Here is a 23,139-nt window from a genome sequence, read left to right as displayed (position 1 = left end):
ACCTTCCACATGGAAACAACTAACCATGAGGTCAAAGCCTGAAGAAATGATATGAAGATGTTAAGATCTAAATTTTGTCTAATAAATGCTGGAGTCCAGATCTGCTTATGCTGACGAATGCTTGCGCTGCATCTGTGTAATGTACCAAATGTGATGCTGGCCCTTTTCTTTTCCATATAGAATAAAAGACGAGACCCACGGCCAGGCAGGACAGCAGAAGGGACTGGTATGTCAACACAGGACTATGCTGAGCTGTCATTTCTTTTCTTGCCCTTTTTTTTTTTTTTTTGAGCTGTCATTTCTTATAATGACATACTCCCACTGTGTTTTGCAATTGATTTCTAATTTCTCACACTGAACATATGCCACTGCAGATAATCTCTTCTTGCAGGGTTATTTTCCATGTGGATTTTATTACATTTGGGTTATTACAAAAAATAAAAGGTCAGTCCCTGACTTTTCGCCATAATTTCTCTTAGTGATATATTTCAGATCACCCAGGGTTTGAAGTGTATGTTGTGAAAATTGTGGTAATACATTAAAACAGAGGACGAATAAGAGAAAGCCTTCTTCTTATCTCACATGTAGTAGATAATTTATTTAGGAGAGCCCCTGACTTTTCTGGAGCATAACAAGACATGTGTTGGCTTGCTGAGCAATTCATCTCAAAATGAAAAGGAACGAATTACTCTTCTTTTGGCAACCCTATATTGAAACTCTACTCTAAAAATAACAAACTTCTTTTCTGTACTTGATAATTTTGAAATAGAAGGTTGCTGTCAAAAATGTTAACCTGTGCTACTCCAAGAATAAAATGCAGCCCTTTTCTAGGGATGTGTTAAAACATTTCCTGTGAACTACTTCTGATTTCCAGGAAGCCTTCCCAGATCCCAGGCAGGGGGCACAGATTCCCATGGGCTCAGCCTTCAGTGCAAACTGACCCTCGGGAAAGAGAAGGAGCCTTGGTTCCCCAACTTTCCCATGGTCGTTTGGAATATGTTCACCTGCCATCACCAGGGAATCAGCACCCTTGATCAGCAGACCTTTTCAGAGTCATCCGTGAGGCTGCAGTTCAGATTTCCTAAATGCCAAGAAGTTTCTACTCGCAATTAAATGAAACAGCCCAAAATCCAGGCACAAGCAAGGACATCATACACAAGGCAAATTCCTTCATCCTGTTCCTTATCCATTTTGTGACAACTGATAACTTTCATTCACATCTCACAAATGACTAGGAAGTACTTGCCAAATTTTAAAGTATTATCAGGAGACAATGGGTCAATTTCCAGTAAGAAGCTCTTGCTGGATGCAAAAATGTTCTGTCTTAAACTCAACTTCACTGTTGCTTGCTTTCCTAACCTGTAAAGGGGGAGTAATAATATTTGTTGCACTTCATTCATGGGGATTTGGTGAGATGACATGTTTGAGAAAGCAGAGAATGTTGCCTGTGATCACACAAGTGGCACACCCTGCGAGATCCAGCAAATCTTGCTTCAACTGGCATCAAAAGCCAAGTGATTAGAAAGGAAGCAAATTAAAACGTAACGCAAGGCAGAAGAGGAAAGGACAACAAAGACTCTGGGAAAGGGAGGTCCACTCAGAACGGGAGCGGAGGGAAGTAACGGAGAAGCCCGCAGGAATTATTCCAGCAGTTACATAAAGGGGCTCCAGCCTCTCCCAGAGCCCCAGACCCTGGAGCTCTTTTCTTGCAATTGCTACAAAACCTCAACAAAAGCCCTTTGGAAAGTGACTGAGAATAGCTCTGTGAAGGTCATGGTGAAGCCCAGATGCCGGGCAGACTGTGCTCCGTTCCCCGCGTCACGGTCTCATCTGAGGCCAAGGCTACTAGTCTAGGAGGCACAAATGCCAGACAAATCTAAAAGGAGAAGTTCACTGAGTCATCATCCTTTTTGATTCTTTTACTACCAACTGCTTTTGTCCCCTGTCTAGTTTCTGCCCTCAACCTTCCTCCCTGGGCCAGCAGAAAACTTTACACTCTGAAATTGGAATGTCTGGTCTCCACATGTTCTGAAAACCCCTATGTTCTTAAGAGACTTCGTAATAGAAAAAATATCAACACATGAAAAGAATCTGCAGCCTCATGAATAACCAGAGATATGCAAATTTCACAGGAGAGCAGCAGCTAGGTGCAATGGATTGGATGTGCACATAGCAACGGGCATCCATCTCAGAAACAGTGCTTGGTGAGGGAAAAAAAAGTAAATGAACGGTTCATCCATTGTAACAAAGGTACCACTTGGTGGGGGATGTGGATAATGGGGGAGGCTATGTATGCATGGTGGCAGGGAGTGAATGGGGGATCTCTGTGCTTTCCTTTTATTTTTGCTGTGAACTTGACAGCTGCTCTAAGAAAGTCTTTAAAGTTAAGAAAAGGAAAAGTATGAGATATCTACCTAGTAATATGTATGAATATTTAAAGTACATACATACAAGACTATAAGAACACATACATATTAAAAATCCACATTAAATTGCATTAGAATAGTTATTTAAGTGGGGAGCTGGGGAGAAGGAAAGTGAGAATAGGCTACAGGAACAAAAGGAGTGGGCGGACAGGCAGACAGACAGATAAACAAGAGAATGGCCTGGCCCAGGCCACTGATGAAAAAGGGCCATGAACAGATATATATGGTAAATCAACGTCCTTCATATAAATCCCCAAAATAAGTATAAATAAATAGATAATCAAGATTGCTTTTTACATCAATCAAGTTGACAAAGTTAAGAAGACTCCTAACACCTCATATTGACAAGGGTGGTGGGAGGGAGGCACTCTCGTGTGCTTCCAGTAGGAGTGCAAACTACAACTTCTTTAAAAGAGAATAATATATTAGTATGTGCTGAAAACTTAAAAATGTACATATATACACTTGGACCCAGCAATCACCTAAGAATTTACCTTTATCAAACATATTTACCACAATTTCTATTCAAAATGTTTACATCGTGGTTATGACAATGGAAAAATTAGGAAGCAGCGCCAAACAACAGAGGCTTGGCTAAATGAATTCTTAGATGGCTACAGATGGAAAGTTATACAACAGCTTTAAAAGATGTTGTAGACGGATAATAAATAACACAGGGAAAGCAGGCAATAAAACTATACATAGAGTGCGATTTCACTGTTGAAAAATAAATAAATGCATCTATGTCTGTCTGTGTACACAACACACACACACAGGACATAAATTAGGAAGACATTCATCACAATACTAACAGCCATGATTTGGGAGAGCCTGAGTCAGGGATTTTCACTGATTTTTACGTGTCTTGAATTTCACTGAGTTTATTAAATGAATTCATTTGTTACTTATGGGGAAAAATGACTAAAGGAGAAAAAAAACCTGTAGTCCTTTTCCCTAAGGCACATGCTGGGTAAAGAGTTAATCTATTAACCACATTCGTGATACAGCTGAATGATTTACTCATCTTGGGTGACGTATCTGAATTTTTAGCATAGTCTTTTGTAGACATAGAGCTTGAACTGAAGGAACGACCTCCCAGCTGACAGAGGCTTTGGCAGGTCCACATGGGGAGAGATTTACAAGCAGGCTAGCTTTTTGTTGGTACTTAAGTCAGAGGATAAAGGCAGACATTTGGCTCCTCAGGAACACTCTCAGGTTATCCTTTCGGTCTGCTGACCCATGCCCACTACATTCCTAAATCTACAATACAGCAGCACCCTACCCTGCCCCCCCACCCCCCGGTTTTCAAATACAGTAACCACCTAGGCATATAGCTGGATGAGCCAAACAGAACTCTCAGATTCCACTCATCCACTGTGACCACTGGCCACCCTTGGCTGCTAAGACCCCCTGGGTTTTTCCCCAGCCCCTGTTAATTAAATGGTTATTGATTTTCCCAGTAATCCCTCGAGTCCACTTGTCTATAGAAACTGAAGAGTCAAAGGAGGGACCACCAACCCAAACCGAGCTGATGGGTGAGTTCTCAGACTTCTTGGCTCACGGGCACAGCCTGCTCAGATCTGGGCAGCGACAGCATGGAGGTGCTGGGCGCTCTGCGGGCAGCACAAAAAGGGAGCAGGGGTGGAACAGGGAGAGTGCTGGGGTGGGGAATGCAGAAGGGAGAGAAGGAATGTACGCCACACAGTCTGGCTAAAATAACTGAGAGCCCTAGGAACTGGGCGGGGAGCCAGAAGACTTGTCGTTACTTTGTAATCCAGAGCTGAAATATTTTGGGGTTCAGATTTGTCAGGAAGAATGGGATCTGTCTGGAAGATAAACTCCCTGGCAGTTGTGACGGGCTTTCCCTGCTGGTACCTGATCCTTTTGTTCCATCGTCTGTCTTCTGGCAAACACAGCAAGGGCCTATACGCAGCACAGACAAATGCCAAACACAGCCTGCTACAGCAGAGGTCCCAGGCAAGACACCACCAGCTGCTGCTTCTTTCTTCTCTCCACGTATCCTTTACAAGAATGTCCAACGAGGGAGGGGATTTGGAATCCCATTGTCACCTGCTTCACTGGGTCTAGTCTACTCAAGAAACATACTTTCTAGGAGGGCCATCCAGTTGTCCTCCCTTCTGAATGGCTTAAAGCACTCCACGGAGGCTACCCAAGTTCCAGGGACAGTTGTGGGTTTTTCTGTTTGTTTATTTGCTTTTTGTTTTTTTGTTTTTAAAGAATCACCTTTTCAGCACTGATAAGGCACTCAATTATCTTAAAGGGGAGGTAAATGAAGATAAGAAAAAGAGGGTGGGGAAAACAAGATTCTGTAATTTTCCCGAGGCCACACCTAGCGAGGAATTGCTGACAGGGAGTAGATAACAGAAGCTGAATGGAAGTCTGGTCACAGGTGAGCCAGAGTCTAGGCATGCCCCTACATTCCTGTGCTTTCTACTCTGTGCGATGGTTTAAATCACACTTTTTTCAATCAAAAATTGTTCCAAGGGCCTTATATGTGCTTATCATTGTAGGGAATTCAGGAGTGTAAGACCTGTCCTTGTCTCAATGATCAGTCACGTCCTATAATATACCTTTTAAACTGTCTTTATAGCACTGCAAGTAATGGGTTCAAATTGTGGTGACCACTGGGAACGATCTTATTTCTTTCTTTATTTACTGACACTCTCCTCCCATTGAGAAAGTAAGTTGCTGAGCCACAGCGCAGTTTTCTGTCAGTTCACTGCTGTATCCCAGGGCCTGGGATGTGGAAGAGGCTCAGCGAATACTCGTTGCCTGAACAGAATGGAGGAGACAGGAATATCACGTGAAGCAGTCAGTCCCCTTCACAAGACACTCAGCAATTAAGTGAGAGACCACAATTGCTGTAGAATACTAGAGGTTTGAATGTGCATGGGATTTAGAGAGCGGGACAAAATGAGTGAAGACAGTGTGGTTGGAGGTGCTGGTCCCCAAACTGAGTATGTGAAATTGAGACCATTCTGGGGGATGTTGGAGGGGCCATGGAGGATACTAGCTTGACAGTCAGTGACTGTCCCACCAGAACGAGGAGGGCTCCTGTCTTCTTGAGGATTTCAGAACAGCAGTTTTGAGACAGGATGGAAGGGGGCAGGACACAGCCATTCAAGGAATGCTGCAGCAATTAACATCAAAATGGTGAAAGGTTCAACCCCCAGGAGGCCTTGAGGCTCAGGATGATGAGAGATTTAACTTCTAGTAGATCTTGAGCTTCATTATATGTCTATTGTAATATATTACCATGGTGAATAACACACCCACAGGCACCAAGGCAGTCCCAAGGCTAGCCACAAAAGGTCAAAGAGTAGGAAATGGCCAACTTTCTGGGAATCCCTTCCCCAGGCTACTTAGACTGGTCCTTCCATTTATTAGCATATGAAGCCACCAAGCGCATAAAAACTAGCAACACAGCGCCTCGAGGCCACCCCCCTCTCTCCCTCTTCGGAGACAGTCCACATTCTGTCTATGGAGTGTGTACCTACTTTTAATCTGAGCACCCAACCCCCACACCTCGTGGCCTTTCTCTTGCCTTTCAATGTATCTCTCTGAATAAATCTACCTTCACTCAGCTGTGGCTCGCTCTTGAATTCTTTCCTGCGAAAAGCCAAGGACCCACACTCGGCGGGGCATGTCCCAAGGGCTCAACGGAAGCCTGGCACACAGCCCTTCTCACGCCCCACATCCATTTTCCCACATTAGTTTCATAAATGCCTTTGCCAAGAGTTTCGTCCTGGGCACGGCTAGGCTGGGCTAAGCGCTTGTGGAATATAACGCCCGCCCATCAAGCGCTGCTCTGCCTGGGCTCTGAGGGCCCCGTGCTGCACAGCTGCCAAGCGCTGGGCTGCTCCAGTCAAGCGAGATTCCAACAGATGATTCACGCCAGAAATTCCCCTGCTCAAACTACAGCTTTTAAGCCTCAGCTAGGTCAGCATTGTGTATGCAAATTCTACAGGTTTTCTTAGCAAAAGTTTTCTCTGTGAATATAAGAAACAGGTAATTCCAGATTCATTTAATCAAAGCTTTTAAAGAAAATAAAATAATTTTAACTTGGGATGAATAAATTGCTCTCTGTATTACATTTACTCCTCCATAATGTATAAAACCTATTATAAATCTGACACAAATGGCACAAAACTCTTTTGTTTCCTAATGCAAGCTATTTGATTTTCATTTGCATAAATTAAAAAATAAAGGAACAGATTTGATGATGACAATAGCCGCCTTTTGTTGTCCACATACTATGGGTCAGTCATATTTACATTTTCAAACATCTTTTCTAACTTCATGTTAATGATTTAAAGTAGATAATATTATCCCCACTTTCCAGTTGATGAAACTGAGGCTCAAAGTGGTTAAATGACCTGCCCAAAGCCATATAAGCAGTAAGTAATGGAGCTGAGATTCAAAATGAGCCTGTCTTGTACAAACCTATAAAAAATTCAATTGCTTGATTCTTTAAGTTTCAAAGTCTAAGACCACACAGCAATCAGATACAGACTAAGCTGCACAGGTTTTTGTGTTTGTATTTTTATTTTTTCACATCTCTGTAAGCAGCAGATAACCCTGCCTTGATTGCCAGCTCACTATGGGCAAATACAGAGTCTTATCTTCTCATCCTCCAGACTGTGAGCAGTGGCAAAGAGAATGAATGGAGGAGCTGGAGAACGGAAACGAATGACAATAGGAAGCAGAAATCTAAGCCTCCTAACGTACATGGAGGGCTTATAGGTGCCAGGCGCCATCCTAAACGATAGATGTGAATTTGCTCATTTAATCTGCACAGCAGTGCTATATAGCAGATATTCTTGTCCCTGCTGTAGCCACAGGCCACTGCAGCACGGAGTTAAAGAATATGCTGTTTGAAGTGACAGAACCAAGATTGGAATCCTTGGCTCCCAAGTCTATGGTCTTGAGCACCCTGTCCCCATCCCTCTCACCTCTGGATCTGCTGCCTCTGGAAGGCAGCCCTTGCCAGGGAGCACACACGGCTCCATCCTCAAACGTTTGTGAATATTGGGAGTTTTAAGCTGACAAACCAGACATTGATACACATATAAAAATGAAATAAATTCTACTTTTTGTCTACTCAAAATCTAGTCTTGAGTTACTCATTTTAAACTAATCTTGCATGATGTGTGTTAGTGTAGTTGTTTTATTTATTTATTTATTTATTTATTTATTTATTTATTTATTTATTACTTTTTATTGAAATATGGTTGATTTACAGTGTTTTGGGTATAAAGCAAAGTGATTCAGTTATACATATACATATATTTTTTCAGATTCTTTTCTATTATAGCTTATTATATTTCATATATTTCCTTGTGCTATACAGGTCCTTGTTGTTTGTCTATTTTATATACAGTAGTGTATATCTATTAATCTCAAATTTCTAATTTATCCCTCCGTCCCTTTCCTCTTTGGTAACCATAAGTTGGTTTTCTATGTCTGTGAGTTAGTGTGGTTGTTTTAACTTTTCTTCTTATGGGTTCTTATATCTATGATTTTCATGCACAGTTCAATAGTGCCACCAGAGTGAAACAGGGGTTCACTGAAAAGAGGGGCAAGACAGGCAAGGAAGAATGTTCTTGGGATGGGCAAGCTCAGTCTGGATCCAGATTAAGATATATAATACCAGGGCTTCTAAGAAGAGGTAGTGGAACTACCACTCTGGTAGAGAGAATACAGCAAGTCCAGGACAAGTGGTACCCAAGAGCCATGCGGCAAGGGTGCAAGGTCATGTGGTACGGGGAGAAAGGCAAAGAGCACCCACACACAGGTCAAGCCTGACTGTCAGGCTGGGGCTGATTAAGAGACGGGCTGCTGATTCCTGGAAATGGCTCACAACAGGACAGGTGGCAAAAACCAAAGCAGAACCCCCAATCTTAGGACCTGACGTCCATGGGGTCAAGAAGGGACGTTAGACCAGATCTTCATGGTGGCAAAGGAAGCCTAGGGGATAAGGCAGAAGCCTGAGCACTAGGCCTGAAAGATGAGTTTGGGGCATGACGAGGGAGATTACTCCTTGGTCCTACCCGCTGTGGGAAAGAAGCAACTTACATACTCTTGTCTTCAGTTTACACCGGCATAAAAACTGGGTGGTACTGAGCCTTCAGGTAAAGCAATCAAGGCATCAAACTCTCAAGCTGGGGAAAGCAGAGGAAATGAAGCAGTGACTGTGGTGGGGCACATAATGTGATCTATATTTATAACACTACTCAGTTTAATCAAACACAAGAACATAACAATAATATTAATACATGCACACATATGTGCACCTTTGTAGGCATATCTGTGTGTGTGTGCATATATATAATATTCCATAAAACTCAAGGGAAAGGGGACAATGATAAAGGCCCCTAAGGATGAAGTTCTCTGGCAGGACTTAGAGTCTCTTTTCACCCCTCTCTGGTTTACAAGCTCCCACTCTTATTGAAGAGTCGTGTGTCTATGTGCCACTTGGCTCTGCCCCTTATTTCTCACTCTGCCCTGTGTTCAACATAGTGAGCATGAATATTAATCAGGTAATTTCTGGTAATGAGTTTCCTCAGCACAGTGTTCACTTTCTTTTGGTTTTGATGGGTCACTAAAGTGGCAAGTGATGCCAGTCATAACATAAGTGACCCTGCCAAAAGGAATCAACCCAGAAAAACCTGTTGTTACCAGAACATGACCGGCTTCATTTTGAAATGTTTAGCACTTTCTGGAAGAGTGCTGGCTGACTGACCGACTTCTAAGGTCAATGGCGAAAAGTTACCAAAAATGGCACAAGTTATGGATACTGCAAAAAATTCAAATAATGAGAAAGCTTATTTGGGCAGTCTTGGCATCAAAACAGTATATAAAAATTGATCACAAGTTTAGCTTTCATTTTTAAGATCATTCTCTCTATTTCTTCTCCCTCCTCTTGCTCTCTTCTTCCTTCTCATTTTGCTCTCTTCTTTCTTCTCATTTTATGCATAAAAATGCAATCAGGCTGAACTAAAGCAAATTGGTTTAATTCCCTGGAGGGAGCATGAACAAATTTTCCAGCAACTTTCTGCGAAGGCATTTGTGTACGGGTATGTGGATGGAATGTGGAAGCAGTCAGCTACATACATACGCCAGTAATCAAATGAAACATTACTCATTTCAAAGTGCCCTGAAACGGCATTAACATTATCAGTTAAAACACTGGGCTTGGGAAAAAGATATGTGCCCCACTGCGCCCCACCCAAAAAAGAGAAAGAAAAAAGTAAACCTGTAGGTGGGACGTGGGGCAGGGGGTGGAGGTGGAATGGAGGGAAGAGTCAAATCTAGGGGGAATTAATTCCCTTTCAAAGGCAAACCTGTCGCAGGAGTGCTAGCAGGAGGTCTCTTTGATGGGATAGAAGAAGGGAGTAAAGAGTACATTCAATAATTTCATCAAATTGAAATTTCAGCAGTTTACCTAAATTGCCAATCCATTAGACACTTATAAAAGCGTTTGTATGTGCCCACTTTGAGCCTGTCCTAAAATAACAGGTAAACAGAACATGATAAGTAATACACATTAAGAGTTCTTTTCTCTTTCAGGGCTGAGACTTCTGTTGAAACACTGGTCCTTCAAGGATCACCAAGGGGTAGTACATTCCTTTATTCCTCAAACACTTGTTCAACAAATGCTGAACTAATCGGAACCCTTCGTGCGTCCCTTGATGTCGGGGATACAGAAATACAGAAGAATTCTTACACATCTCAAGGAGCCCCCAAGCCGGACTGAGAAGCTAGCATGCTTCCATTTCTGTAATGTGACTGGCTCCAGGCCCCACTCTGCTCACATCTGCATGATGTGCACAGTACCAGTGTTTCCTCCCATGATGCTTTCCACAATCCCGTGGACTCCCCTTATGACCATGACCTGGAGTGGAAGCAGCCATCAGCCTCCCCCACAGAGGACCTTCACCTGGCCTTGAAGCTCAGTCAGCCTGCAAGCCTGTGAATACCATGCACTGTGCTTTTAACATTTTCCCTCCAAGTGATTTTCCTGAAAATCTAACCAAGGGCATGAAAGAGAGGATCATATCAGCTGAGCCTCAGACTGGCCCACCTCCCGCTGCTCAGATGCAGAGCCTAGATACCACGGTTCCCTGGTATGACGTCCAAGACCCTCCCTCTGGCCCATCTGCCTCTTCAGGTTTACCTGACACTGCACATCCTGCCTTAGGTTCTGGGCACATCTGACTCCCGGTCTCTCCCCAAAGACAAACTTAGGATTCTGCCTCTTGTCTTTGCTTTCACCATCACCTCCTTCCCCTATTTCTGCATTTAAAAAATTCTTTATACATTTACTTTTTTACTTTATACCCATGAGTATAATCACTATTGAAAAAAATGGTCAAGTATAAACAAACAAATTATATTATGAGCATTCCTACTTTCAGAGAAGTTATGATATTAAGAATTTCAACTAGGTCTTAATTAGCAATATAAAATTAAAAGTATAAAAAAAAGCAGACATACATAGCCACTAAAGTAACAGACACTAGTATGTGTGCTAAGTACACAGATGCTCAAGTGGAACAAACTTAAATGCCCGCTTTTGTTTTGTTTGTCCAAGTTTGTTATTATGATGTCACTTTCTTATTTCTGCTTCCCCCTCTCTCTTTAGGTGACAATAAAGTTTTAAAATATAAGATGTATTTTCCCCTTTGTTTTCAAGTAAACCCTGTGTACTTACAGGACGAAGCAATCTAACTTACAACATAACGGCAATTGGAACCAAAAGTATGATGTTAATTAGTGTCCCAGTGCCCCCAGACATGTGCAAAAGGACTTCCAGAAATCGTATCACACACACGTCACTAAAGCTCCAATAAAATTATAAAAACAATGTGTGTCAGCTCTCTCACCCACTGTTCTCAAGCCATCTGGAGTGTCATTCAGAATCTCTTCTCCTACTTACAGCTGCGGGTGGCCCGGGATAACCGGGAAGAGGGAGTGGCTTTCTCGGGGACCGGGTAGGTGATTACCTGCACAGGAGTGGCGGTCTTGGTAGAAGCCGTTCCCACAGGAGGACACACACTGGCCGTCCTGCATCAGCAGGGGAGGCTGGCAGGACGAGCACTCCAGGCCACTGGTGCATGTGGAGCACTGGGGCTGGCAGGCTAGCTCCAGACAAGATTGGGAGAAAGAGAAAGGGAACCTCTGATTAGCTCACTGGCATCACCCCGATGCCGATTCCCACACAGCCCAATTCTGAGGCTCTGAGACACAGGGAAGAAGAAAGCCTGGAAAATAATGTTACCACCGTCATTTATGTAGCACATATTTCACACCAGGCACTGTGCAAAGTGCTTTACGTGTATGGATGCGTTTCATCTTCACAACTCCATGAGGCAGACAGTATTAACCCCCATGTTACAGATGAGGAACAAGCTGACGGAGGCTAAGTAACCTGCCCAAGGTTAAGGTCCCATGAAGCTGGCACTTGCAGCCAGGCAGTTAGGCTCAAAGGTCTGTGCTCTTCTCTTCTTATCCAATGCCCCCAATATCCTTCTCATTCAACCATTTTACAAGAGTATCCCTTATGGCAAAGACATAAATAACTTCCCAAAAGGCTGAAGATTATGAATCAGGAGAGAAAGTAGGGAGAAGTGAATAATCACAAAAATAATAAAAAGCAGTTGACCTTTATTGAGGCCTGACTATATCCTTGATGCTATTCTAGGCACTTTACATGTATTGACACATGTAATCCTCATGAGACCCTCCTTGTACCACAAGGTACATGTATTACCCCACTTCACAGGTAAGAATACTGAGGCACTGAGAAGTTAACTACTCACAGCCAGGGTATGAACTTACACACTGTTAAATGGTTAATTAACCCCAAGAGTCTGAGATAGGAGGAAAAGCAACTATGATTTGGCCTCAACCAAGCCAAATTCTCCCAGCTAAGAGCTCCTTCTCAGAAGTACTATAGGATCCTGCGGTAACCCAAAAAAGATAAGCTCTGTTACCAATTATCTATGTGATATTAAGCAAGCCAGCTAGTCCTCTGGCCCACAGGTTCCTCATTTGCAAAATGAGAAAGTTCTAGTAAGTGATCTCGAAGGTCCATGTCAACTCTGAAGCTCTACCTTGGATTAACTGAGTGTTTTTATGAATGACACCAGGCATCCTGATGGCATTACTACCCTTTAAAGTTTTTGAAAATAAAAAATCGAGCCATGAATACCTAGCAGCATCTGACCACCCAATCATCTATCTCCCAGTCATCTAAGTGTGGAAACACCTGCAAAATGTCAGAAGAAAGAGACCTGCAAGTAAAGAGGTCGAGGAGCCTAAAGATGATGTTACCACCTTCTGTTGGTTTTTGGAAATTGTGCATTTCCTGCATCATGACCCCCTCCTGTACAACAGTGAGCCTCTGTCCCTCTCTGGGCTGTCTGCATGGAGCCATACCTAAACAGAGGGCACCGGCTTGATAAAATCCCAGGCCACAGCTGTGCACACACCGTCCGTTCCGCAACAACTTTGTGGGGTCCTGACACAGGTCACAGTGGTCCGGAGACTGAGAGCAGGTCAAGCAGTCTGGGTGGCAATGAACTACGATCAAGGACAAAGAGGAGAACTCAGTGGAGAACATGAAATTTCTCTCACATCTTGTGACAAAGGATCTACAGGGTATATGGACCTATACAGTATGGAGAATAGAAAACTCTGGAACTTGGGTATGAAAAAGGACCCCAAATAGCAAAACTGATTTCAATGCAAAATTTCAAGGAACCATTCCTTGTCTAAAATGCTATCACTGTCTCCTCTACCCCAAATTGAAGACTCTAAAATCATTACCAAACCTTCCCCGTTAATGTCTCTACTTCTAGAAACAGGAATGACTAGCTCCATAAAGATGATTAAAGCAGAATCAATAATTTATCATTTCTTAGATGTTCTTCTTAAGCTTTGGTGTGAATAAAAAGACATAAAACCTACAATGTTTAAGAATAGTTATTATTTTCCAAAAATACTTGTGTATATATATATATATATGGCCAGTTTTCTTCTTTTTCTCCAAAATTTCAAATCTCATTCCCAGTAATTGGGATCATCCCTGAACTTCGTAGTAATTGTCAGCAAAGGACTTCTTTCAGGTTTCAAAGTTGTCAAGGACCTGATTTTCAAGGAATGGTATGTTATAATATGCCAAATGTTCGTTTTGGAAAGCCCAGAGAGACACTTTGGTGAAGATAATGTAATGAAACCAGAGCATTGCTATGCTTTTCCCATGATAAACTCTTCCCAGAAACACTGATTAGCCAAAATAAGGTGAGTGCGGTAAGAGCAACTGCCAGTGTGAAAAGGTGCAACCCACAGATGACAACAATTAATTATGAAGTATGAACGAAAGGAAATGCCACTTCTCCAAGAGAGAATGAGCTTATAGGCAAATTACTGCTCAGCCAGAGCAACGCCAGCACTTGCCAACAATTATTAACTGGAACTAATTCAACCCCAGGTGATTTGAAAGCAGAGTTGCAGAACAAGTAGATAAAATTTTCTTTTGGAAGAAATTAATGAGTCTTTAAACTTCAAAAACCCATTTGAGCACTCCAAAAGGAACCATCTGTTTAACAGTTCACCTTAAAAAAATGAATATCCATAACACACTTTCAGCAATTCTTAAATCTTCAACAGTGGAAGAGTCGTAACACATATATTTGCCTTTACAAGTTTTCAAACATTCAGTTATTTGATTTTCACAATAATTTTGCAAGGTAGCTAAGGCACGTTTTATAAACAAGAACATAAGATTCAGAGAGGGTCAAGGACTTGTGCAAGGTCATATACTCATAATCAGTTGAATTTGGCAAACACATGGACAAAGATTAATTAGCATCATTTGTTAGAAAAATTAAGAAGAAACAAACGAACAAACTCAGTGGGTTATTCAAAGAAAAAGCAGCAAGGGGTTGGAGGAGAGATCTCTCTGAATTTTTTGGCAGTAGAATTATCTCAGCAGAAATAAACCGGACATGGACCCACCTGATGTGCACTCTGGACAGCACTGTCCCTTTGCCATCTGGGCTAGTGTGGCTACCGGACATGGAGGACAAGAGGGCTTGTAGCAAGTCACCTGAGTCCCCCGGCACTCACACACCTTGCAAGGGCCATCCTCCCATGTTGCCCCCTCCTACAGGACACAGTAAAGAATGATGTTGTTATCAGGGTGCAGAGATTCAGAAGTCAGTTTGCTGGTGGAGAACGTATAATTTCCATAAGAGACAAAGTGAAGGCTCGTGATCAGTACCATGGCAAACCCAGCTCTGAAATAGGACAGCAGTAGAAGAGTCCTAAGTTTAAAGGATAGCACTTCTCCTTTGTTTATAATTGGTTTATTCTGATGTAGAACCTAGGCAGAAAGGTAAAGCGCGAAAGCATTGTGGGGCTTCCAGAACAAGCAAGAAGCATCTAACACTTGATTCTCAACATATCTCACAAAACAACAACAACAACAACAACAACAAAACATCCAGAGGGGACTACTATGTACCTAGTGATTAGCAGGTACATTAAATACAATCTTTATAACAGTAGGAAACTGTTTAAAACTCTGAATTTCCTTATTGTTACTACAGTAAGAATAATACTAGGTCGTCGTGTTCTTAGAATGACAGCTCTCGCGTGTCCACTTTTTGTGGGCTGTGGATGTGCCATGGGCTTTCTTCCACTCAGTATTCTTCTCAGCCAAGCAAATTAGGGTAATAAACATTGGTACTCTGACAGAGAGTCCAAAGTGAATTATAAAGAGCAGTTTCTTTTTGCTCGCTGTCCTACTCACCCTGGAAAAAGAGAGAAAAAGGTTCCTACCGGAACGTTTGGGGAGATAAAGGAGGTAAAACCAAAGAGAATAAAAGAGCATATTTTAAAATAAAGCTTTGGTAAAATGCTTATGAAACCCACTGATGTTAAGTATTCCAAACAATTAATGTGACAATATTCAGCAACAGTGAATGACAATGTTAGGAAAATGAGAACTATTATCTTGGGGAGGTAGAAGTGCTTTCCTCCCATTTCAAAACAAACTGGGTTCCTGACCCCCTTATTCTATAACCTCCAAAACTGTAAGCTTGCTCGTGTGAACAAACATGCTTGCACTTTTCCTTAAAAAGAAACTACACATCGTAGTCCCGCAAACAATGTACACAGAACGAACACCCCCCAGACCAAAGAAGCTATCTCTCTAACGCTTGGCGGTACTGAAAATTGGGCTGACAGTTAAACTGAGTTTTCTAAGCCAAAAAAAATCAGGAGAAAATCATCACAAAAAAGAGAAAGGTTCTGTATAGGGGCTTATAGCTGGGGAAGTATTCATTATGAATTGTCGGGATGGGGGAAAGCTAAAGAAAGGAGGAAAAGTTCAGTGAGTCGAAGTTTTGGTTTCATTACGATTTTTTTTTTAAGTCAACCCATTTATTGGAGATTGGTAGATCGTTTTTGGGAGGCCTTGCTTGAGGGAAATCAAACACAAGCTAGATATCTGTAGATACTGAGGCAGAGAGCTACAGGGCATTAGAAGTGCAGTTTTGTGTCTTCTGGGTTTGCCTCATGTGATCGAAACTAACCAGAGACTATGACAATTACATTTTCTTTTTTTCAGTTTTTAAAATTTTTTAAAAAATCGAAGTATAGTTGATTTACAATGTTGTGTTAGCTCCTGGTGTACAGCACAGTGACTCAGTTACATGTATCACTGCGATTTTTAATCCCAGACCACAGTGCCATCAAATATGACTGTTAAAAATATAAAGGCATTAAGGTTCCCCAGGACAGTTTACACAAATCATTGCTTAAAACAATTTTATACATGTTGATGTACAAGCTAAACATCTATACTTACTGGAATACGTTTAACTTTACTTGCATTTGAGGACATCTAGGAATGAGAGAAATGTATTTATTAGACCACTAAAAACACCATTAGGCTGATCTATTCATTTTTTTCATTAGGAAATACCCATTTTTTTTCTCCCAAGTAACATGCAACTTCATTCACTGGTTATGAATAGAAACAAAATTTATCTATATCAAAAATAAGAAAGCATACCAATATGAGGTGAAGACAAGATGCCTAGGAAATATTTTTGGATTCTTATTCTCACTTTGTGTGGGAGTACATGGCTTCAATTCCCCTCAATAGGAAGGACTTCACAGTCAAGGACACAGGCTTGTAAGAGCAAATTCTTGACACTGATGTGGTACTACTGGAGCACTGTGGGGACTTGTACTTATTTAAAACAACTTGCTTTTTAAAGAATTCCACTGGGCCTAATTTATCTTCAAAAATGGATAGGCAAATTAATACTATGACTGAGAAAACACAAATTCAATTTTTATAGGGAAATTTAATCTCCTACACTCTTAGGACATAAGGATGACTAAATTGTGAAACACCAGTATGAAACAAACAATGCCAACAGCATGATCATCATCATCATCATCATCATCATCATCATCATCATCCAACATTTTTAAGCTTTTTTATGTGCCAGGTTCTGTTCTAAGTTCTTTATACATATCATCTCAATAGACACCTGAGGTAAGTACTATTTTTATCTCTACTTTACAACTGAGGATTAAGTAACTTGCCCAAGGTCACAGTCAGTATGTGGCAAAGTAGGGGGTTTGAACTTAGAGCCTGCATGTTAACCCTGCACAATTCTACCTTCCCAGTTTATTCAAGACACTGGCAGGTTGACAGATGCGATTTAACCAAATCACAAAGAAAAAGTGTGTAGGAATCAGTTCACAAGTCAAAGTATGTAATCCTAATTCTTATGATCCCATTCTGATTGGTCAAAGGAGCAGCTGTACTTATGATGTACTTAAAAGTATGCCGCACAATCATCCACATTCCAGGAACCCCATGTGGAAAATAAGGGCTATATAAATAGAGCAAATTTGAAGAGGTTAAGATAAATATGTTACCCTTGGGATATATAATAAAAAAAAAAGTACAGATTTAGGGAGAAATAAACCTTTGCTAATAAGAGTTTTGCTCTACATCCAATCCATCAAAATCCTTTCAGTTCTACCTGCAAAATAAATCTAGAGCCCGATTGCTTTATATCATCTGCTCTGGAGACCAAGCTACTCCCCCTCTCCTCTGGACTGTTGCAAAAACCTGACTGTCTACTCCCAGGCTCGCCCCGTCCCATGACTGGCTCAACCTGGCAGCCAAGGTGATCTTTCACAAGTAAGCCCCATCGCAGAACTGCTCTGCTCAAAACTCCCCAGCAGCTCCCATCTGCAACAGGGTAGAACCAGGGACCAAGCTACCTCCTGGACGTCATTTCAACTCCTTTCCCCATCCTTTGCTTCGTTCCACCCAGACTACTTTCTTGCTGTTTCTCGGACGTGCCAAGCACACTTCTGCTTCACTGCTTTTTTGTCTGGTGATCCCTCTTCCTGCTATGTTTCCCCCCAGATATCCCCGGCTTGCTCCCTCACTTCCTTCATGTTTTGCTCTAATTTCTCTCCATAAGACTTCCCCAGTCATCCGATGGAAAAGAGCACTTCGCTCCCCTCAGTTACCCGCTGGCTGCTTTATTCTCGAGGCAGTACCCGTCACCACCTGACATGTATTTGTTGTCAGTGTTCCCATGCTAGGACGGAAGCTCACTAAGAGCAGAGACTCTGCTGCTGTGTTCATTTCTGTATCTCTAGTACCCGGCACATAGTAGGTGTGCAATCACGTTTGTTGAACAAATGAATGGATAAGAGAAAGGAGAAAGTAATGCCCCCTTGTTAAATTAATTTTGAATGATTAATTTTCAATAGGCTTTGGTTATTAGCCCGATACTCACAAATTCTGCATTATCTTCAGATACACAATAACTACTCCTCGAAATGCATTCAGGGCAGCATTTTCCATCTAAGTGAATTAATTCTTCACCCTGTAGAAGAAAGGGTTGCGGAGGCACATATCAAATTAACATCTCCAGGTAGCAATGCTAAATTGCAAAGCAGCTAAATTCCCTGACTAGAATGAAAAACCTCAAAACAGCCCTCTGCTTTGGCCCACGACTTAGTCCATCTCGCCTGCGCCATCTTCCTATGGAAAGCCTACTCAGTACAGCTCATCCCTTCCTCCAAGTTCTTTCCAGTTCTGGTGATACTTGGGCGTAATTTCCTACCCACGACCAGGAACTCACACAAAGAAGAAGAATGGCCAAGATTAATGTTACAGTCTTGGAAAGTTACCAGTTTCAGAAAAGGATCAGGCTACCCTAAATATACAAGGTTTGAACTTGTGATTTCATTTCATTAACAGTGCTCAAATCAAATCAACATTTTTCCTTGAATACAAAATCAGACACATCCTTTTATGCACAGATGAAGTCTCAGGCGTAAATTAAAGAGCAGAAAACTAATTTCTTTTCTGAAGCTGTTATCCAACTCGCATAATCACTATTTTAAAAATTATAAGAGGAAGGAAAGAAATGCCACAGGAGGAAGGTAGACATTTAACTTCCAAAGTCTTATTATTTTAACTGCCCAGCATCAATCATTTCAAATTTTGATTTATTAAAAAATAATAAATGTGTACTATAACAAATTAAATAATTTTGAATTCTGTAACTCAGAAAACATAATTCCACTGCAGTCCTACATCCCAGGAACTCTGCTGTTAAAAATACAACCTCTATTTAGAATTTTTCGCATGCATTTACTACCATCTAGTATCTACAGGCTAAAGAGTATTCTTTGTAGCACTTTCCACTTTCTAAAGATATAATCTACTTTCTAAAAAATGGTGGTTTTCTTTGCATGAAGACATTATTTAATTTGCGATCTGTATTACATTTGAAGTGCAAAAACCATGTTGGGTAAAAACTGAATAATGTAAAATTGCATAAACAGAAAAATCAGATGATGTTTTATGTTTAAAAATGCTGTTCATTAAAGAAAAATATAAAATAAAAGCATTGGTTGTCTTTAAATTGTAGCATTATGGGTAAATTTTAAAGTCTCTTTTCTGCCTCTCTTGCGTCTTCAATTTTCTAGAATGAATGTGTATTATTTTAACGAAGGAAAAGACAACTTTTAAAAGAAACACAAGTATATGAATGATCATGACTTTTTATAGTATCTGAAAAGTAATTTAAAAAAGGAGGGAGTTAAATAGATTACTGTCCTTCAAAACTTCATGCCAATCAGAGGCCAAAAGAGAGAGCAAAGAGTGCTTTAGGGAGCAGAGGTTATTTACATATAAATTGTTTTGCCTAAACGTGACAAATCAGCTGGTGGTGAAGGCATAACACAGAAACAGTGAAATTTGCTCTCTAAGCATATAAAGGGGTTTATAAACCTGTTATCTAAGTCACTTAAAACAATGTTTTGAAACGAGACAGAGTATGTGTACTTCTATTAAAGACGAAATGCATGAGAGATTCTTGAGTGCCTGCTCCAGTACACACAGACAGGACTGAAAACGGAGCCTGCATCACCCCGATAAGGCAAAGAAGGTGGCTTTTCGGTGTCTTCAAACGCAGCTGTAAATAACAGCAAGCCCTGCTCCTGGGGAAGGAGTTTTGGTGAGATAGGAAGTTATAAACAGATCTGCTATTTATAGACGTCTGGGTGCCCCAAACTGCGACAGTTCACTGCGGTAGGGAGCCTGCTCCAATTAGCATTTGCCTTTTGCTTTGAGAAAAACTACTCTGTGAAACAAAAGTAACCCTTTTCTTTCTAAGAGGATTCTGCTTCATAGGCCAGGTGGACTCTGCTAACCCCTCCCCACTGAATCACACCAACAGCCACCCACCAGACCAAAGACTGTATTAATCCACTCACCTGTCCACTGGAAAAGGAAAGGCTCTTGAGGGACTCTCCCTCCACTGGAGAAGGGAAGGGCATCTCACACTGATGGCACGACTACCCTCTTCCGTGCATTTGCTACAAGCTTTGACTCCCCCCCACATTTAATCCCTCATATATGAGTGCAAGTTTCTTTTAAAAAAAAGATAAATTGACTTCATGTGAATTCATGCTCAAAGATAATACTAAATACAGAATCATAGAAATCACCAGATTATGCTATGATTTATTTATGATTTATTTATGTTTCAATGTCTAGGGACTTGGTTTTATACATCAAAGACAAGGGTCAAATTTCCAGTCAAGATGACAGAGCGGTAGGACCACGAGCTTGCCTCTCCTGGAGACTACAACGAAACCACAACTGAATGCTAAACAACCATCAAAAAGAGACTGGAACCTAGCAAAAAAGATCTTCAGCAACTGGAAATATAAAGAGGGAAACACAGAGAAGGACAGCAGGAGGGGCATGCTCATGATATAATTGGGCCCCATACCCCTCAGGTGGGCGACCCACAAGCTGAAGATCTGTTAAGTTACAGAGGCCCTCCCACAGAGGTGAGAGCTCTAAGCCCCATGTCAGGCTCCCCAGCTTAAGTCCCGGCATTGGGAAGAGCAGGAGACCACAGGACATCTGGTTTTGAAGGCCAGCAGGGTTTGGCTCTGGGAGCCTCACGGGACTAGGGGAAACGGAGACTCCATTCACTTGGGAAGTGTACACAGAAACTCATGTGCACCAGGTTCATGGGCAGAGGCAGTGATTTCACAGGAGCCTGGGCTAGGCCTGCCCAGATTTCACAGGCCTGCCTGCTGGATTTGGAGGGTCTTCTAGGGATGTGAGGGATGGCTGAAGCTCACTTAGGGGACATAAAAGCTGGTGGCAGACATTCCAAAAGCGTTAATCTACATGGAGGCTGACACCTTGATTGGATCATTAGCACCAAGACCTAGCCCCACCCAACAGCCTGTAGGCAAGTCTCAGGCCAAACAACATACAGAGTGGGAACACAGCCCCACCCATCAGCAGATCTCCTAAGCCACAAAGGCCTCTAGACACAGCCCTACCCACCAGTGGTCCAGGACCAAGCTTCACCCAGCAGGGGGCAGGCACCCGCTCCTCCTGCCAGGAACCCTGCATAAGCCTCTAGTCCAGCCTCATCCACCAGGTGCAGATAACAGAATTAAGAAAACAATAATCCCAAAGCCTGTGGAAAGAATCCACAAACACATAGAAAGATAGACGATATGAGGCGGCAAAGGAACATCTCCCAGGCCAAGAAACAAGATAAAATCCCAGAAGAAGAAGTAAGTGATGAGGAGATAGGCAATTTATCTGAGAAAGAGTTTAAAGTAATGATGGTGAAGATGTTCAGGGAACTCAAGAGGAGATTAGATGCATAGAGTGAAATTTTTAGCAAAGAGTTGGAAAATATAAAGAATACCCAAACAGAGTTGAAGAACAAAATCACTGAAATGAGTAACACACTAGAAGAAACCAAGAATAGACTAAATGAAGCAGAAGAACAGATTAGTGAGCTAGAAGACAGGTTAGTGGAAATCACTGCTTCAGAACAGAAAAAAGAATGAAAAGAAATGAGGATAGTTTAAGAGAACTCTGGGACAATATGAAGTGCAATAATATTCACATTATAGGGGTCTCAGAAAGAGAAGAGAGAGAGAGAAAGGACCTGAGAAAATTTTTGGAGAGATAATCACTGAAAACTTCCCCAACTTGGGAAAGGAAACAAGCACCCAAGTCCAGGAAACGCAGAGAGTATCATACAGAATCAACCCAAAGAGGAACACACCAAGGCACATAGTCATCAAATTGACAACAATTAAGGATAAGGAGAAAATATTAAAATTAGCAAGAGAAAAGCAACAAATAACATACAAGGGAACTCCCATAAGGTTATCAGCTGATTTTTCAGCAGAAACTCTACAGGCTAGAAGGGAGTGGCACCATATATTTAAAGTGATGAAAGGAGGAAACTTACAACCAAGAATACTCTATCCAGCAAGGCTCTCGTTCAGACTTGATGGAGAAATCAAAAGCTCCACAGATAGACAAAATCTAAAAGATTTCAGCACCACCAACCCAGCTTTACTTATGCCTTCTCCACTTACGTCAGTGGTTGCTCTCCCTTTTCCTAAGAACAGAAAAGAACTGGCTCCTGCTACCACAGGCAGGTGCCTGGAGGGCTGGCCGGTACTTCGAAATGCATTGACATAGGGATAATGGGTCAAATTATTTTCTGTATGTGAGACTCTTTGTTTAGACCTGACTGCAAATAGGTGGCTTAAAGGACCCTCCCTACCAGGATCACCTCTCCTCGATGTTCCATAAACCCCAGGATATCAGACAAATTAAAACCTTGGAAATAACCAGCATCCTCTGGGCAGACTGCCGAGGCCAGGAAGCCCAGCCTCAGCCTGACAGAGAGGGAGACAGAAAAAGGCCCTTACTAGGGTTTTTCTCATCTTCGTCCAACCATTCTGATACCCCTGACATAAAGAAAGAGAAGAAAAGAAAAGGCACGTGGAGGGACATAAACTACAAGAGGCAAGATCCTCCTTCCCTAACTACGTCTCAGCTCTGCCCAGACACAGAAGTAGGAGGCAACATGAAAAAGCACCTGTCATTGACAGCCCTGTTTGAAAGCCTGTTCCTCCTCAGCAACCGTGCTAAGAGGAGCTGAGATGTGGGGGAGAAGAACCAGAAAGAAAAATGCCTTCACAGACACCCAGCGCTTCAGATCTTCCAAGTTTCCCGCATCTATTTGAGTTCACAACCCCGCGGGAAATCGGTGGGGCGGATGGGAGTGGTGAGGGAGAA

At 41.9% G+C, this 23,139-nt stretch overlaps 1 protein-coding gene across 4 annotated transcripts in view; it reads right to left on the bottom strand.

Moving 5' to 3' along the window:
• The window catches only part of FRAS1 (Fraser extracellular matrix complex subunit 1), a 409,376-nt gene that overhangs the window by 203,521 nt on the left and 182,716 nt on the right, over window positions 1-23,139 (bottom strand). For all 4 annotated transcript variants that reach the window (XR_012500267.1, XR_012500261.1, XM_074345854.1 and 1 more), the window contains exons 10-14: window positions 18,290-18,379; window positions 16,324-16,359; window positions 14,469-14,616; window positions 12,888-13,031; window positions 11,453-11,587 (exon numbers count right to left, since the gene is read on the bottom strand). Coding sequence is in view for 2 of the 4 variants with exons in the window: in XM_074345854.1 (XP_074201955.1) it covers window positions 11,453-11,587; window positions 12,888-13,031; window positions 14,469-14,616; window positions 16,324-16,359; window positions 18,290-18,379 (553 nt within the window). In the remaining 2 variants the exon portion in view is untranslated. The remainder of the gene's footprint in view (window positions 1-11,452; window positions 11,588-12,887; window positions 13,032-14,468; window positions 14,617-16,323; window positions 16,360-18,289; window positions 18,380-23,139) is intronic.

The sequence above is a fragment of the Camelus bactrianus genome, chromosome 2 (assembly GCF_048773025.1).
Source record: "Camelus bactrianus isolate YW-2024 breed Bactrian camel chromosome 2, ASM4877302v1, whole genome shotgun sequence".
Classification (NCBI taxonomy): domain Eukaryota; kingdom Metazoa; phylum Chordata; class Mammalia; order Artiodactyla; family Camelidae; genus Camelus; species Camelus bactrianus.
The sequence above is the reverse complement of the archived record's forward strand: the minus strand, read 5'-3'. Positions and strand labels throughout refer to the sequence as shown.